At 40.7% G+C, this 16,258-nt stretch overlaps 1 protein-coding gene across 6 annotated transcripts in view; it reads right to left on the bottom strand.

Annotated features, from left to right (window-relative positions):
- Nucleotides 1-1,120: 1,120 nt before the first annotated feature.
- The window catches only part of LOC125448173 (cysteine/serine-rich nuclear protein 2-like), a 56,069-nt gene continuing 40,931 nt past the window's right edge, over nt 1,121-16,258 (bottom strand). For all 6 annotated transcript variants that reach the window (XM_048523263.2, XM_059643317.1, XM_048523257.2 and 3 more), the window contains 3 exons: nt 14,690-14,949; nt 11,737-12,033; nt 1,121-7,843 (listed from right to left, as the gene is read on the bottom strand). In XM_048523263.2, coding sequence (XP_048379220.1) covers nt 6,866-7,843; nt 11,737-12,033; nt 14,690-14,949 — 1,535 coding nt within the window. In that variant the 3' untranslated portion in view covers nt 1,121-6,865. The remainder of the gene's footprint in view (nt 7,844-11,736; nt 12,034-14,689; nt 14,950-16,258) is intronic.

Below are 16,258 nucleotides of genomic sequence, written 5' to 3'. Positions count from 1 at the left end.
CATGCCTGGAGATGATTTGAGGGGACAATGTGATCCTTTTACATTTGAGTGAGGGGTGGGGAGGAATAGGGATGGGAATGAGATAGAAACAAAAGGGTTAACAACCAACACAATAATAAGGCAGAACAGTCAGAAAGAAGCAATTCAGATATGAACCAGCTCGTATTTGTTCATATAACATCAATTCTAGCTTATTGGTTTAAAACAATCTGCTGATGCCCATATGACACTTATGTTACAGGCTCATTGCCAATTTATATCTCCAACACAACAGTCGTTTATGGTCATGTTATGACAGCTGGCATTAATATATGTACTTTAAAGCGACTAATTTCAAACATTTTAGAAGGAGGCAATTTCTAGTGAGCCACATCTAACCTCCTTAAAACCCAACACTCGGTTCTCTGTAGCCCCAACAGCCTTTTACACCAATTTCTTTCTAATATATAGTGTATAATTCACACATTTGGTGCATCTTTGTTTTCCATATAAGCAATTGGTACAAGGTGGGAGATTGTTACAAAAAAAAAGTTAGAAACTTACACACTTGTTTTATAGTAGCTTCCGATGCAGAACTCCTTAGGTGTTGGACAAGTAATCAATGATACAGTATTCTCTAGCTTTCTACCTTACAGCATATTTCTATTTTTGCTGCCCTAGTTGCACAACTCTATTTAAAAATCCTAGAGACATTGAAAATTCATTGTGAGTGACATGTCATTTCTTTCAACACATCTGATAAAACCAAAGCACTCCACAGACTCCTGCATTTCATTACCCAGAAAGAATCCCTTTGTTTGGTTGTGCAACAGGGAAGCAGCATTTCCAAATAGTCCTCAATAACCAGCCATCACTTTTCAAGTCATGCTGTAAAACAAATGCAATTCACAAAAATAAACAGGATTCAATGACTAGCAATGTCAGAGATGTCTAGTGGATCAAATTTGTAAGTCATCCTGCTAAAGTCCTGCAGCATAAAACAAAATGGTTTCAAGGTTAATGCAGAACAGATTTCAAACATGCTTCCCAGTGAAGCATGTCAATTTACCTATTCACCAAACACTTGCAATTTCCCCCCCTCCCCCCCGCATTGGTTGAAGTCTTCCAGACTACAAAGATGTTCTTGTCACAATGACTGTCAATACTACAATTATATAGCATCGATTTTCTCCTTAAGGGTGCAGCAGCAGGAAATATTCCATTCCACAAAACATCTACCAAACCATTTGCGCCAATCTGGTCACAAAGCAGCTTACAAAGTGCAATAGTGACATCTGTTGGCACAGAATCATATTTTTCAAATTTCCTTTCTCTTTTACCTCATTTGATTAAGAGGATTACAACATGACTAATCACTGGAAGTGAGTTCTTGAATTTTTATAAATGCCCAGTCCTGGAGAATAGACCATTATCTATGTCATATACCAGGTAAAATCAAGAACTGTCTAATTAGATTTAAATGAGATTTGAGAGAAATAAGATTTAAATGCAGTATCAAAATTCCTTAATTGCACCCAAACAAGATAGTTTTAATGCTGGTCTTAAAACAACTGCAATGTGACATTTATCAATTTTCCAAGGTAACTAACACTATGTCCTTTGAATGAGACAAGCCTTCAGACCCCACCTTGTCCTTTTGACCAGTCTGATTTATTTTTTGACCAGCTGTTGCTCTCTGCCTCCAAGACCAACTTGTAAACCAGACAGCAAAAGTCCACTTCTCATCTGACTTAAGGCCATGTAGTTCCTTGGCTATATTTAGCTGCACTCAATTCCCACTTTCCCCGCCTCACAAAACATGGCACCTGCTTCAAACACTATTATGTGCTCACACATGCAGATCTTTTTTGATATGTAATGATCCTACAGTTACACCCACTATATTTAAAATGGAACCTCATACTCAGCTATGTCTAACATATCCTTATTGGGGAGTTGGGGGGGGGGGGGGAGGAGGTGGAGGAGGAAAAGTCTTACTGGTGATCATGTGATCCCTGAACATACCAAGGTTTTTTTTAAATGATTTGATATTTAGTAATAAAAAATATTTAAATAAATGTATAAATGCGCTGCCCAAGTATCAATCTAGTTTTCTGAAGTGTTTTCAAAAAGATTTATTAATCATTGGCATGGGTTGGAATCAATATCAGAGCACCTTCCTTAAGAGTGAGGAACTTAAACACGAGTTAAACAGGATCATGACAGACTCTTCACACAAGTCATTTGTTTTGAAGTATCAGCCACCTTCGGTAGTGATTGGCTGAAACATCCAGAATTTTTTTTTAAAATGACTGATGCAAAATTGGCTAAATACTCCCCCCCATATCCACTTCTGGAATCCCCCAGAAAATGGTAGCCTTTGAGAGTGCAACACAAGTCCTTTCTGTCTAGGACTGTACTATATACAGAGACCCGTTGGGAATTGAGCTAAAATTAGCTGATCCAATGTTGTATACAGCCCATAAGGTAGACAGAAAAGAGACATATTCATCATTTTTAGCCAATTGCATTCTGATAATGAGAGGGCTGTGCACTAGTCATAGAAACATAATCCTTCTAAATCAGAGTCCTTAACTGCCACATATCTGGATCTGTCCTGGTATCAGGGAGCACATCATCCTGTAAAACAGCACATCATAACTGACTTAGCAGCTACACATTAGTAACTCAAACACCAGTGTTTCAGAATGATAGGATGCAGGTTTGTGCCTGAAATTCACACTGTGACAGAGGTGTGATTATGGCCCTGGACAAAGATACCGAGCAGGCCCTGGATTGACGCTCCAACGGGAGAAGGAAAAGATGCTCTCACACCAAGAAACTGTTTGTTCGGCAGTCTGAGTACAGTACAAGTTAAGAGAAGCGGATGTTAATTGTTTTTTACTGAACAACCCCTCATCTTTGTAAAAGATGGATGAGGCAGAACTTAAAGCAACATATTTTTTAAAACATTAAAAATAGCTGTTTTAACTTAAAAAAGCAATGTGCTTAATCATGATTGATTCCAATTTCTGCAATAAAATAGCTAATTGGGTTGTCATTAGGTTGTTCTAGGTGGTGGGGTCAAGAGAAAGGGCTATTTTATTCTGTGATGGCAACATTAATTAATTTTTGTACAGATGTGTCACTCTGGCATATATATGCCTGACTGCGCACATTTATTTGCGCACAAAAATCATTCAAATCCAATTTTTAAAAAATCATAACCACAAATTTTGGTGCGAGAAACCACATGTTGACCTTGAAAACCAATAGCTTTGAAAGAGACAGGATTATGCAATGACGGAAACAATTGAAAAAAATACACTTACAAGATCTCAACACTGAAATATAAATAGTTCGCAGGCAGCACATCAGCCCAACAGGCAGACTAAAGCAACTGTTGGCCCACTGTAAACCCGGAAAAGAATTTAAAATGGCACAATTTTAAAATTCTTCCCCAGACTGAATTCGAAAAAGAAATTCTCCTTTAGTCTCAGATCACCACGTCTTCCTTTGCAGCGATTTATACAGATACAAATTACTGAATCAAATTAGCACATTGCTCCCATCAACCTTCCAGCTCTACCAGTTAATTGGCAAAGTTGGACTCGATTTAACGGTCTACGTTTCTTCGGGCATCCAGGATAGCACAAAGAATGCGAGACCCAGCTAAATGTTCTGGTGAGGTGAGAGATTTTCAGTACCAGTGATAATTTTCAGCTCGGCGGGCCCTCTCAAAGCGTAACTAGTTTTGGAAGCCGCGAGCTAATGCACAATCCTGAATCAACCTGGCACACGAAAGAGACAGCCACCTGATGGCGAAGTTCCACAATAAAATCAAGCCAAGGAATTGATAAGCAAATCAGTTGGCGGGTAGGAGGCAGTTGGTATTTGTTAAGGAAATGATGTCAGGGTTGGAAGTTATGCTGAGCATAGTGCTCCAACGATCGGGTGCTGGGATCCTGCTTTAATTCACAACAGCCACGCGATTCGGAAACTCCGTGCAAGCTGGTCAAATTCACAGATGACACCCAACGAAGGGGAGTTTCATTTGAAAAGGCAGCACAGAGCTACAAATATCCACCCCCTTATATTTTAGCAAACTTAAGTGGCAAATGAAATTTAATACTGATCAGTGTACGGTAACGTATGTAGATGAAAAGTACTTTTAAATAAGTCTTGAAATAATTTGACTGATAAAGTAATTCGCTGGTAATCAAGAAGAATTTGCGCTGTTTCGTCTCTCGGTCAAGGAGGGTGAAATGGGAGGTGGAATGCAAATAAATCGAGGTGGAGCTTTAATGAGATGCAAATATTTGGAAATAAGCTAGTCACTGTTAAACAGTGAGATTCTGCATTTGCAATTTAAGGCTTGCGGGAAAAATCAGGAAAAAATTTCTTGCTATCAAGAATCAGATTTTCTTCATTCACATGGTACTTTCAGACTTCCTTGCCATTCATTATGTTACACGGGGGGGAGGGGGGTAAATTCTGCCCAATGTCTTAACAGTTTGGAGTTTAACAAGAATAGTAATGTATTTGCTTTGTTTCCATGATTTTGGTCAATTCTGTAACTTAGTCTGATGAAGCATCCTCATTTGATCGTAAGCTGTTGGACCTGACGTGCTTCAGCATGTTTTAATGTCACTTCACACTTCAAGATCTAACAGTCTTCCCGTTTATATAATTGCAATGCCCTATGGAAACACAATGATTAAAATGCATAATTTATAAGGGGGGAAAAAATAAAGTGGCTTTAGGAGAGTGGTGCTTCTCAACACACACAGCTATTGCACAGCAGCAGTCAGTAGCGCAAACAGAATCCAGAATGACAACAGTCGAGAGGAGACAGTGAAGAAATCAAATCGGCCTCTGGCCAGTCCACACACTTCCAGTCCCATTTTGGCCACCAAGAATCATTCAAGAGAGGGAGGCGATGTATCGATGAGTCACAATTAAGACTGAGGACAGGGGTATAGCCAAAGGCAGGAAAAACCTAAAGTCATTTGATTTCAAGGATCAATAGCCCAACTGAGAACTTCCTGGAATTACAAGGGTTAAATCCATACACGCCTTCAAACTTTTTACTTTTGTGAGGACAGCAAAGCCCAGTTCATTTTAAAGCTTTGACTCTAACTACAGATATGCTCCTTCAGGAGGGTCCTCGATTACAACTTTCAAATTTCTTACTAGCTGGGTGCAGATTATGTTTCTGAAATGCCGCTATTTTGCGTCTGGTTACTCAAGTTTTTTTTGTAGTCTTGTATTGGAGGTGGTGGGGAATTGCAGGAAAACGCTGGATTTACATTAAGGGAGCACAAGACAAGGAAAAAAGGAAGTTGTACGAAAGTTGAAACAATAGAGCTAATGTTGAAGCTTGGAAACCTACCAGGTGTCAGGGGTTTAACTGCAAATATGATCACTTCATTCTCAGGTTTTAAACTAGGGAATAGATTTGGCATTTTTACATGACTAAGGATGGGTTTTTCCAACAGACTGAGATGCAGGGACAGTGACAGATCCTCTTTTATAAAAAGGTACAGTTTTGATGAAAACCAGGCCCAATAATAATCTCCCATCCACCCACATTCTCAAACCTACACAGTGGATCTAGGCAAAAATAAAGCACAAGCTGAAACCCATTAAGACCTATTACACAAGCTGACAAGATGTGTTACAAAACAGTTTCTGCATTCCCAAACCTCAGTATCATGGTGCCCAGTACAAAGCTTCAGAAAAAAAATCTGATAAAGCACGTGAAATGAATATTTGCAATGACCTTTCATCACCCAAAGTGAGAAAAGGCTTTAGTTAGTTAGCATATTTTGAGTTTAACAAAAGTAGATCTGAGAGGAGGAATGCAACACCTTTGTGGATCTGTTACCAGTTCTAAAAACAAGTCCAGTTTGAACAGAGGTGGGGGCTAGGGGTATCTCTAGGAAAAGATTCACCAGAAGAAAATTACCAAATACACAAAACCATGACAATGTCAAAACACACTATTGAAAATTTGCTATTAGTGGGTCTTCCCACCCTTCCAAAAACAAATATTGCCAAACATTTTTAATAAAGACAATGCCCCTTGAAACTACACAGTGTGGAAACAAGTAGGAGATATACCAAGAATAAGGTCATTAGCAACCTCTAAAAGCCTGCAGTGGTTGGTGGTGTATTCAACCAGACCCAGGATTCATGAAGAGAAGCAAATACTTCACTGTGACTACAGAACTGCACAGCACCAGTTACTCTGGACACCCCAAATTGGCCCCATATTTAAAGCTGCCAGTTTTTGCCTTGCAAGATTTTTGTCCAAGACTACACATCCCCTTTGGGGGAACATATACTCAAATTACTCAATCTGACTGAGTCTAAAACAATGCAGGCTCTATTTGAGGCCACAGCCTACACGGTACGCAATACCGTAGGAATACTAGAAATTGTACTCATGGAGTCAGCACTAATGGATTTGAAATACTAACAACACAAAATGGAGCCTGAAGCATTCTCCCCACAGACGTTAACCATTGCTCTATTGTGCATTTTCTGCGACAAAGGGGTAGTCATAGCTTAAAAAAGTAAACATTTGGTTTAAAAAAATTAAAATTTTAACGTTAATTCCTAGTTTTTGTGACAGAATCAAACTGCTGTGTCCTAAAATTATTTTCTACCTCCATCTCTTGTGTCAGTAAGGTTCATCACCAGGAAGATGTGGGCTTTTTTTCTGATTTGAATATTTTTTGCCAATTTTAAAGGCCTAACTTCAGTCTCCGCTACAAGATTTTTTTTTAAAATTTGTGTTTTACTACAAAAACATTCTAAATAAATAGACATTTAAATCAGCAAAAAGCTACAGGCAATTGTGCAAACTAGCTCCAATTATGCATTACATCATTACAGAGTTTGCTGCAGGGGCTTCCTCTGGGGACCTCTGACCTTCAGACTGGGAACATGTATTCTCCACGGTCAGGTCAGACATACAAAGGTCACCATCAGAGACCCTAGGGAAGCCATTTTGAAGCTTTGAATGCAGCTGGAATTCCTGTTTAGTATTTTCAGTATATACATTAGTACCGACATCTACTGAGGAATTACGATATTCCATTGAGAGAAATTTTACATGACTGTATTTACAGGTCCCTGTGTTTTCAGAAAAGTGCTCTGTGACAGACACGCAAGATGGCAATGAACAATTGGTAGCAGCAATTAAATTTTCTACAGCATTTTCCTTACTGCAATTGGATTCTAATCTTGCTTCCACATAATTTGCCTCCCTATCACTGCAGTTCACATCTACAGAACAGCTGTGGTTGATTTGATAATATAACACTGTGGGGTTGGTTAAATATGTCTGCTCCTCAGGTGTTGAGCTATCTTGAACAGTGCTGTCAGCAAAACACAACACAGGAGAAACAGGAGTCACTTCTGCTTGAATCACAACAGGCGTTGCTAGGCCTTCACAGGCTTCATCAGGTCCAGCCACAGGATCTCCTAATATACAAACTTCAAGGTTGTCTACACCGGTATCCATAGTTACATTAGAACTGGTTAAATCAGCCTCCTCTTCCTTTTTCCTGTCCATCTCCTCAGCAGACTGTAAGTGCATGACAGCAGTTTCATTCTCCAAGTCATAATTTTCTGCAGTAAATTCCTGATAGTCTTGTACCTCTGTGTATCTATCATTAGAGCAATGGGAAATGGCAGGCAATGGCTGCTGATGGTCCTGCTGTTTGTTCTCCAGTTCCAGCTTCATGATAGTGTGCAAGTAATGAGTCCGTACACGGATGGGGTTAAATTCAATCCGGCCAGCCGCATTAGCGCATCCGTCTTTGGAGCACCCACAAGGAAAAGACATCCTGTCCACCTGAAGGAGAAGAAACTGACATTAATAAAGTGGGGACAGCAGCAGAGGTAATATTAGTGGACGAGTGATCAAGAGGCCAGCACTAATGTACAAGTTTAAATCCCACTGTGGAAGCTGAGGCAATTTAAATTTGATTAATTAAAAATCAGGAATAAAATGCCGGTGTTATTGAATTTTAACAGCCCTCTGGCTTGTGAGGCTGTCAGTTTTATAGCCTGCTCAAGGGCAATAAATGCTAGCCTTGCCAGTGATACACTCAGGTCATTAATCAATATTTTTTTAAAAGTCTAAAGGACCATGTAGTGACTTGGTAGAAACAAAGTCAAATTGCTGGAGAAGCTCAGCAGGTCTGGCAGCATCTGTGGAGAGAAAGCAGAGTTAACGTTTGGTTAGAACCACATGAACATTATCAGCAGCTGCAAAATCACTTACAGCCGGCACCTCATTCAGTCTTGCATGTGTTTAACCATGAACATGGAACAACTACCTCACTCTATTCACCATATCTGACAACCAGATGTGGGGAGATGCTAGTGGGTTGAGTGTGGACATTTGATCCACTTTAGTCTATGGAAAATCAGAATCCTCACCCATGGAACAAGACACTTGTACTCAAATTACACAATACTCAAATTCTGTAATGGTTGGTCAACCATCTAGATATTACAATCAACTTTACAGCTGAAACGGCAGGAGCAACTTTGGGCACTCACGCATTTATTATAGCTGGAGGTCATCCAGCAACTACCTTCTCCGGCAGGGGAAGGGGACAGACTAGTGGTATTGTTGCTGGACTGTCAACCCAGATAATGTTCTGGAGAATGGGGACCTGGGTTCGAATCCTGCTACAGCAGATGGTGAAATTTGAATTCAATTAGTATCTGGAATTTTAAGAGTCTAATGATGACCACAAATCCATTGTCAACTGTTGGGAAAAACCCATCTGGGTCACTAATGTCCTTAGGGAAGGAAACTGCCATCCTAACCTGGTCTGACCTACAGGAGACTCCAGACCCACAGCAATGTGGTTGACTCTTAACTACCCTGGGGGCAATTAGGGATGGGCAATAAATGCTGCCTGGCCAGCCATGCCCTTATCCCGTCAATGAGGAAAGGGGGGAGAAAAAAACTACCTGCCAGGACAAGAAAAATGGTTTCCTGGCAGCCTCTTGGCTCAATACTGAACTTTGACAGAAAGTTTGCCTTTTATCACTGTTTAACTGTGCTTCAAAATCTCATTACAAAGTTTTACTGGGGTGTTAACCAAACAGTCAAAAGGGATGCACTTTTGATGGCATCTAATACAAGGCTCAAATTGGCTTATGTTCAAAAGGAGGAGGGAATGAAACCATTGAATTTTTAAAAAATTTGTTCATGGGATGATGGCATCGCTAGCTAGGCCAACATTTATTGCCCAGAGGACCACCAAGGATCAACCACCTTACTGTGCATGATTCACATATAGGCCAGACTGGGCAAGGATGGCAGGTTTCCTTTCTTAAAAGGCATTAGTGAACCAGATGACCTACTGGGTGGCCATCCTAGATTTTTATTGAATTTGAATTTCATCAACTGCCACTGGTGAGATTTGAACCCACGTACCCCACAACATTAACCTAGGGTTCTAAGCTGCTAATCTATTGATATTACCAGTACACTACTGCCTGTCCAGAGGGTGATGGGAGTTAGTGTTACATCCAAGGACCTGCTTACAAAATAGTTTGGACAGAAAAAAATGGTTAGCTGAAGATTTCAGAGGCTTTCCATGCCCATTTAGAGTTTATTTAATAAAGTTAGCTGCAATCAGCAATATTCAGGACACTCATGAGGACAGCTACATTAATTATTCAAACCAGCTATAGGAATAATCATTTAAAAAGAAGTCTGTTTGATGGATTACGAATTGTAACCCAATGGTACTAATGAAACAACATTACCTCTAACCCGTACAGCTGAGTAATCTGAAGTCTAGAAAAGAAATCTTTGAAAAATCACAAGCCTGTTGTGTCGGAAATCACTTTTCCATGACCAGACTTGAAAGCATCACAAGTGCAGCCAACAGCATCTCGAGGGCCAGACTTCAGACAACCTGCGATAACTTCCAGATTGACTGAAGTATCACAACTTGTCTTCAGGGCTGCAGCTATCACAGGGATTTGTAAGTTGGGGCTGCCCTGATCAGGAGAGCACCATGAACAATCTGCATTTATATAGCACCTTAACACCCCAAAAGGTCCTTCACCTGAACGATTATCAAACAAAACTTGATGCCAAGCCACATAAGGCGATGTTTGGACAGGTAATCAAAGGTTTAGTCAAAGAGGTAGGTTTTAAAGATTGTCTTAGAAAAGGAAAGAGCGCTAGAAGGGTTTAGGGGGTAATTTTGAAGCTCAGGGCCCATCAGCTTAAGGTGGACTGATTAAAACCAGGGATATTAATGAGGTAGGAAGTTAAAAGGTGTCTGGAAATCTTTGGAAGGTTGTATGGCTGAAGACAGTTGAAGAGAGGGGAGAGGGAAGAGGCCATGAAGGGGCTTGAAAGCAAGGATGAAAACTTTATAAGCAAAACTATTGCCAGACTGTGAGCCAATTCAGGTAATTGAGCATGGGGGTGGTGGGCACAAGTCAGGGACTCAGTGCAAGTTAGGACACAGGGCAGCAGCATTTTAGAAGTAGTAAATTTCTACAGTAGATGATGCAATGAAGTATGAGCAACTACTGAAACCCAGTTCATAACTAGGAATACTCCAACAGAGCACCAGCTAAATTAGAACCAAAGGTACTCCATTCTCACTGGGCAGAGCAGGCCGTGAAAAGGGATTGCGTTCAGTCTATGATTACACACAAAGCCCAGAGCTGTCAACATTTTTATGCTGGTAGCCATATGATCTTAATATACAGTAAAGGGCTGTTTGGATATTACTTCAGACCTGTACAGGAATCTCATTCAGCATACTCAGAAGGCCAGAATTGAGTCCACGTCAGAGTTTTGCTTCTGTTGTAACCAGTTAAATCATTTAATTTTGATGCAGGGGTTTTTAAAAAAAAGAGAGAATGTAGTCTTCAACATAAAATGTGGCTAGATAAGGGCTCAGACTAGCAGTTTACAACAGGAATTGTTGCTTGCAGTTAAATTCTTATCTGCAGAATGTATTTAAAGCTTTGCTATATCCCTGGTTTACACTAAGCAGGCCTTAGGCACAAAAGCAGCAGTGGTGCTACAGCTAGTTATTTATTCACAGCTCAGGGAGAACAGCAATGACTCCTGGTTACCATTCAGTGGGCCTTGCTGGAAAACAAACGCAGGGATGGATGCAGCGAGGAGGATCAGGTTTGCCTGGCATGGTGAAAATGGCCGTCAACTCCATGTGAGCCATCGACCTGAAATTCCAGAAGTGCAACCCTGCAGGAACCAGCAGGACTGATATTGGCCACTGACAGCAAATCAGCAGTCACTTTTATATTGTGCCAGATTTGCATTTCCATTGACTTCAAACTGTTTTGCAGTGCATATGGCACCAATTCCTCAGCCTCTACAGAAAAGAAAGAGTGCAAATTTTTAGCTGGCAAAGAAATGGGATGAGAATTCCACAGATGAGCAATTCTATCATGGAAGTATCATTTAAGGGGAATGCCTCAAATGTTACCAAAGGGATTTTTCTCCTGCTCAGCTTGAGGTGAACACAGGTGATAAACAGCATACAACTATCAAGTTCCTTTTCTAGGCATGGATTTCAGATTTGTGCTGTAGTCCTAGAAATTTATTATTTGGGCAATCAGTATCAATACCTTGATAATCACACTCAACACAAGAGTTTACATTAAAACAACACTAAATTAATCTCCTGAGGTAGTATAATAGTCACTTGTATTGGCCATAAGCTTTGACCTTACCTGGCATTTGATTCCCGCTTTGCTACAGGGGCACACTTCAGGATCACAGTAAAACCTACAGTCGCACCCGCATTCCTCCCTGGACGAGCGAATGGCTCGCAGCTCATGCTTTTCCTCCGTATCAATCCTGTTGACGCCTGATGCACGTAATAACGCTCTTCGCCTTTTTGTGGGTAGTGGTTGTAAAAAGAAATAGTCATCTACCTCAATACCGTCCACATCAATGTCATCGTCAGAAACATCATCAATCGTGAGCACATTGGCTTCCTCCGACTCAATCGTACCATTCTTTGTCAACTGTTGAAAAACATTTAGAATAATTTATGGTCAGGTATCTGTGGGATAAAGAACAAGACCAATATTGTATGTACTTGTGCAACGTTTCCATCAGGTTTCGCTGCTAATGCGTTCATTCTACAAGCTACGTTGTCCTTGGATGTGAAAGCTCATTGCAATAACTGCACTGTGAGACCTTCCTCGAGGAAAGCTTAGACAATTCTGGAATAGACTTCATCTCTGATTAAAAAACAAAAAGAAAAGATAGAGTCCGAGTCATCCCCAATAAAGGCATCAGTCTGCAGCTTACAGCCTAGGGGTCCAAAAATGAATCTGCTAGAGAGAGAGGACCACAACAGAGATTGATCAATGTCACCTATAATCCCAAGGATGTGCTCAGTTATATTAAGTGGTACATAATATTTGTAATTGGCCCTCAAGTATATTAACTGTACATTTCATTTCCAAGGGCATCTGGAAGAAGAGACTCCCTGGAAAATACTGGTTTCAAATACAACCTGCTGCAGTATTTTAGAATCTACAAACAAACACCAATATTACAATTCATTCCTTCTAATGTACTGAATGTTACTGAAAATTACTTGTTATTTACCATTTTGAATTGATTTTCTTTGTACGTTAAAACTGCTTTCTCCCAATGGGATGGAATCTATAATCAAAAGAAAGCTACCTGTCTTTTAAAAGAAATAGACAAAACAATGGCAGGAGGAATAAAACAAAGAATTGTAATGCTGGAAATCTGAAACACAAAAAAAGTTGTTGGAGAAACTCTGGCAGCATCTGTGCAGAGAAAACATTCTTTGAGGTCACTGGACTTGAAACTTAACTCTGCTTTCCCTCCACAGATGCTGCCAGAACTGCTGAGTTTCTCCAACAATTTCAGTTTCTTTTGTGTTATTGGCAGACCCTCTCTGCTTTCTAGTTAGGGCTGTAATTGAAAATTTAGAATGTGCAGTCCAAGGCTCCCTCTCCACATACCCATGTTGTGACTCATCAAGGGGCTGAGCGCTGAACTCATCACATGAAGTGGCACATTCTAGTTGATGTTACATCTTCTTACAACACACAACGGATCAATCTTAACTGTTGAAAAAGTAGCACTTCGCTTTTCAGAAGACCAGAGAAAAGGATAACCTGCCTCAAAATGATCTCCTACCTTCCCCAGCACACAGAGGCACTGTGAACTCCAGGCTGTTTACACAAACATCCTCTATTTCACCACCTCATCCCCTTACCCAATTTTGCATCTCCCTCCACCTCCCCAGTTTTGTTTCTCCCTCCCTCAAGATCCCGTCACAACGAAACTGTGTTTAGGTCAAAAACAGAAGTTACTGGAAAAGCCCAGCAGGTCTGGCAGCATCTGAGAAGAAAAGAAATTTTAAAAATTCAGAATTAGCGTTTCGGGTCCAGTGACCCTTCCTCAGAACTGCATTTAGGTCAAACAGCCCAAGAGAAAAGGCCAAAATCCCATGGCAGTTCTTGGAGTCAGATATGTTGGAGGAAGGTGGTTTTTGGGAGCCTGTTGCAGTTCACTCAGATGCATCTCAGTGAAGATAACTCCTGGAAAAGATCTGCACATTGAAACACTTCGGATACTAAACTGTAACAAGCAATTTTGTTGAGACACTTCAATCATAGCAAGGACGTGGAACTGAAACATTCCAGTGAAGCAAGCAGCCTTAACAGTTTATCCACCCTGGCCTCATTTCTGCTCTTTTCCTTCATCTACTTATCACCATTTATGATTAGACTGGTTATCGTTTCTACTTCAACTAACCACAGCACTTAAAGTGCAATCTATAGTTTCACAACCAATTTACCCACATGAAGTAGTGCCATTTTCCCCTCTTCAAACACTGAAATTTTTCAACTCATCCTCTGTCAGCTAAGTCACTTTTGAGATATAGAGAAACCAATCTTCCAGTGCAATGCCCCGATGGCATTCTCCATCAGAAGGCTAGTTCTTTAACAAAGTGTTGACTTGGGCTGTGACCCACAATTAAAGCTGAGCTTGCTCCATAAAAGGAAGACTGGAATGATAGACCTTAAGAGCATTTACATTCAGCTTGAAAACAAATGTCTTTATTCTTGGGATGCAGACTTCATTGTCAAGGCCAGCATTTATCACCCATCATCAAGACAGTGGTGACAGGCCACTTTCTGGATCTGTACATCAGAGTTGCTTGCCCAGCCATTTCAGAGGAGCAGTTATTGGTCAACACATCTGGCTCTGGATTCACTTAAAGGCCAGACAAAAGATCTCCTTCCTCAAAAAGGAGATTTATAAATCAGATGGGCTTTTACAACAATCTGGTTAGTTTCATGGTCACTATTACCTCTTAAACCCAGATACTATGGTAGGTGTTCAAATCCCATCTCTGGAGCATTCGTCCAGGCCTCTGCATTGCAGTCCATTAACATAACTACTATCCCTTGAACATTAAATAATTAAAAGTAGACAATGCCAAGGCCTCATGATACCTGGAGTCACTCAGCTTCTGGACAGTGCTTATTGACTATATGGTTCAGGAACCCTCCAGGTTCTGACAGCACAGTTACTAGAGTTGCACTTGCAAACTTCATTCAAGTCACAAGGGTAAATTATTCAGAAGGAATCACAACCAAACCAGAAGCCTCAAACAGGTAAATCCTTTACCTTCATTTTTCGCACATTGAGTTTCTCCTCCTTCAGGTGGTCACGGAGCATTTCCCTGTGGAGGTGTTCCTGCTCCTGTGCAAACTCGCAGAGTGTGTATCTGCGGATGCAGTTGTGGCGCCTGGCCATGCCCAGGGAACTACCTCCCTGGCTTGGCACACTGGTGAACCCTTGACGGCGTGTGAAGTAGTAGACAGTGACCTGGTCAAAACGAACATTCTTCGCTCTCAGCCGCTTCTGCTTCTTCAAGATTGAAGTTGCTGAAAAGCGAGTTCAAAAGTAGTCAATGACTGTGCTGTGCACTGAAATCAGATCAAACAGGAGCATTACTAGAAGGGACTGCACCAAGACTTAAGTACTTGTGTACAGAGCACTTATTGCAGTCTAATGCATCCATTTTTAAGCTCCCTTGTGGAAGTTTGCTGCAAACTGACTGCCATGTTCCCTAGCGACAGTACTTAGGAATAGTTTTAGAATTTAAAACGATAGAAAAGGACAGAAATCAAGTTAATAGGTTAGAGAAAAGCTGATTTTGAGGAACTGAGAAATAGGACTACAAAAAGGAGCAGGAGGCAGCCATTCAGCCCACTGAGATTGCTGTGCCACTTGACAGGGTCACAGCTGGATCTGATTGTGATCTAACTTCATTCTCCTACCAATCCTCCATAAGTCTTAGCTCCATTGTCAGTCAAGTGACTGTCAAACTCAGCCTGATTATATTGTTAGCCAGCCTCCAGGGCTCTTGGGGAAGAGAATTTCAAAGACTGACAGCTTTCATGAATAAATTCTTCCTAATCTGTCTTAAATGGGAGATGCCTTACACTTAAACTGTACCTTCTATTTACAGATTCTACATGAGAAAATATCCTTCCTGCATCCACCTTGTCTAGCCAATTCAGGTCATGTTTTAATAAGGTCACTTCTATTCTTCTGAACTCCAATGGATATATGCTCAACGTTTTCTTCAGAGAATCATCCCATGAATCAGCCTAGTAAACCTTCTCTGAACTGCCTCCAAAGCAAGTATGCCCCTCCTTAAATAAGGAGGCCAAAACTTCACACACTAAGTGCAGTCTCACTAAAGCTCTGTACAGTTATAAGAAAACTTCCTTGATTTCAAACTCAATCTCCCTTGCAATAGAGGCCAGCATTCTGTTTGCCTTCCCAGTTACTTGTTGTAAGTGCATGCTGACATTGTGATTCGTGTAGCAGGATGCCCAGATTCCTTGTCCCACAGCCCCTTTCAATTTGAAGAATGTTCTGTTTTCCTATCCTTCCTGCCAAAATGAACAACCTTGCATTTCCCTCTGTCAATCTATAGATATCCCTTTGCAGGCTGTCTTCTTTCATATTGGACTTAGGGGAAAACAAAATAGCAAACTATACTGGGAAAGCCAAACAGAACAACTATGGAAAACACTTAAAACAGCTTGACAGAGTGCAGGAAAGTATATTCTGCTGAATGGAGAGAACAAACCAAAAATTATAGAACTCCATGGATGATAAAAACATAAAGGGAGCATTTGAGAGTTAAAAAAGACCTCTACATCGAGTGCAGAGGAAGAGCAT

The sequence above is a fragment of the Stegostoma tigrinum genome, chromosome X (genome assembly GCF_030684315.1).
Source record: "Stegostoma tigrinum isolate sSteTig4 chromosome X, sSteTig4.hap1, whole genome shotgun sequence".
NCBI lineage: Eukaryota > Metazoa > Chordata > Chondrichthyes > Orectolobiformes > Stegostomatidae > Stegostoma > Stegostoma tigrinum.
Note: the sequence above shows the minus strand (reverse complement) of the source record. Positions and strands in the feature narration are given on the sequence as shown.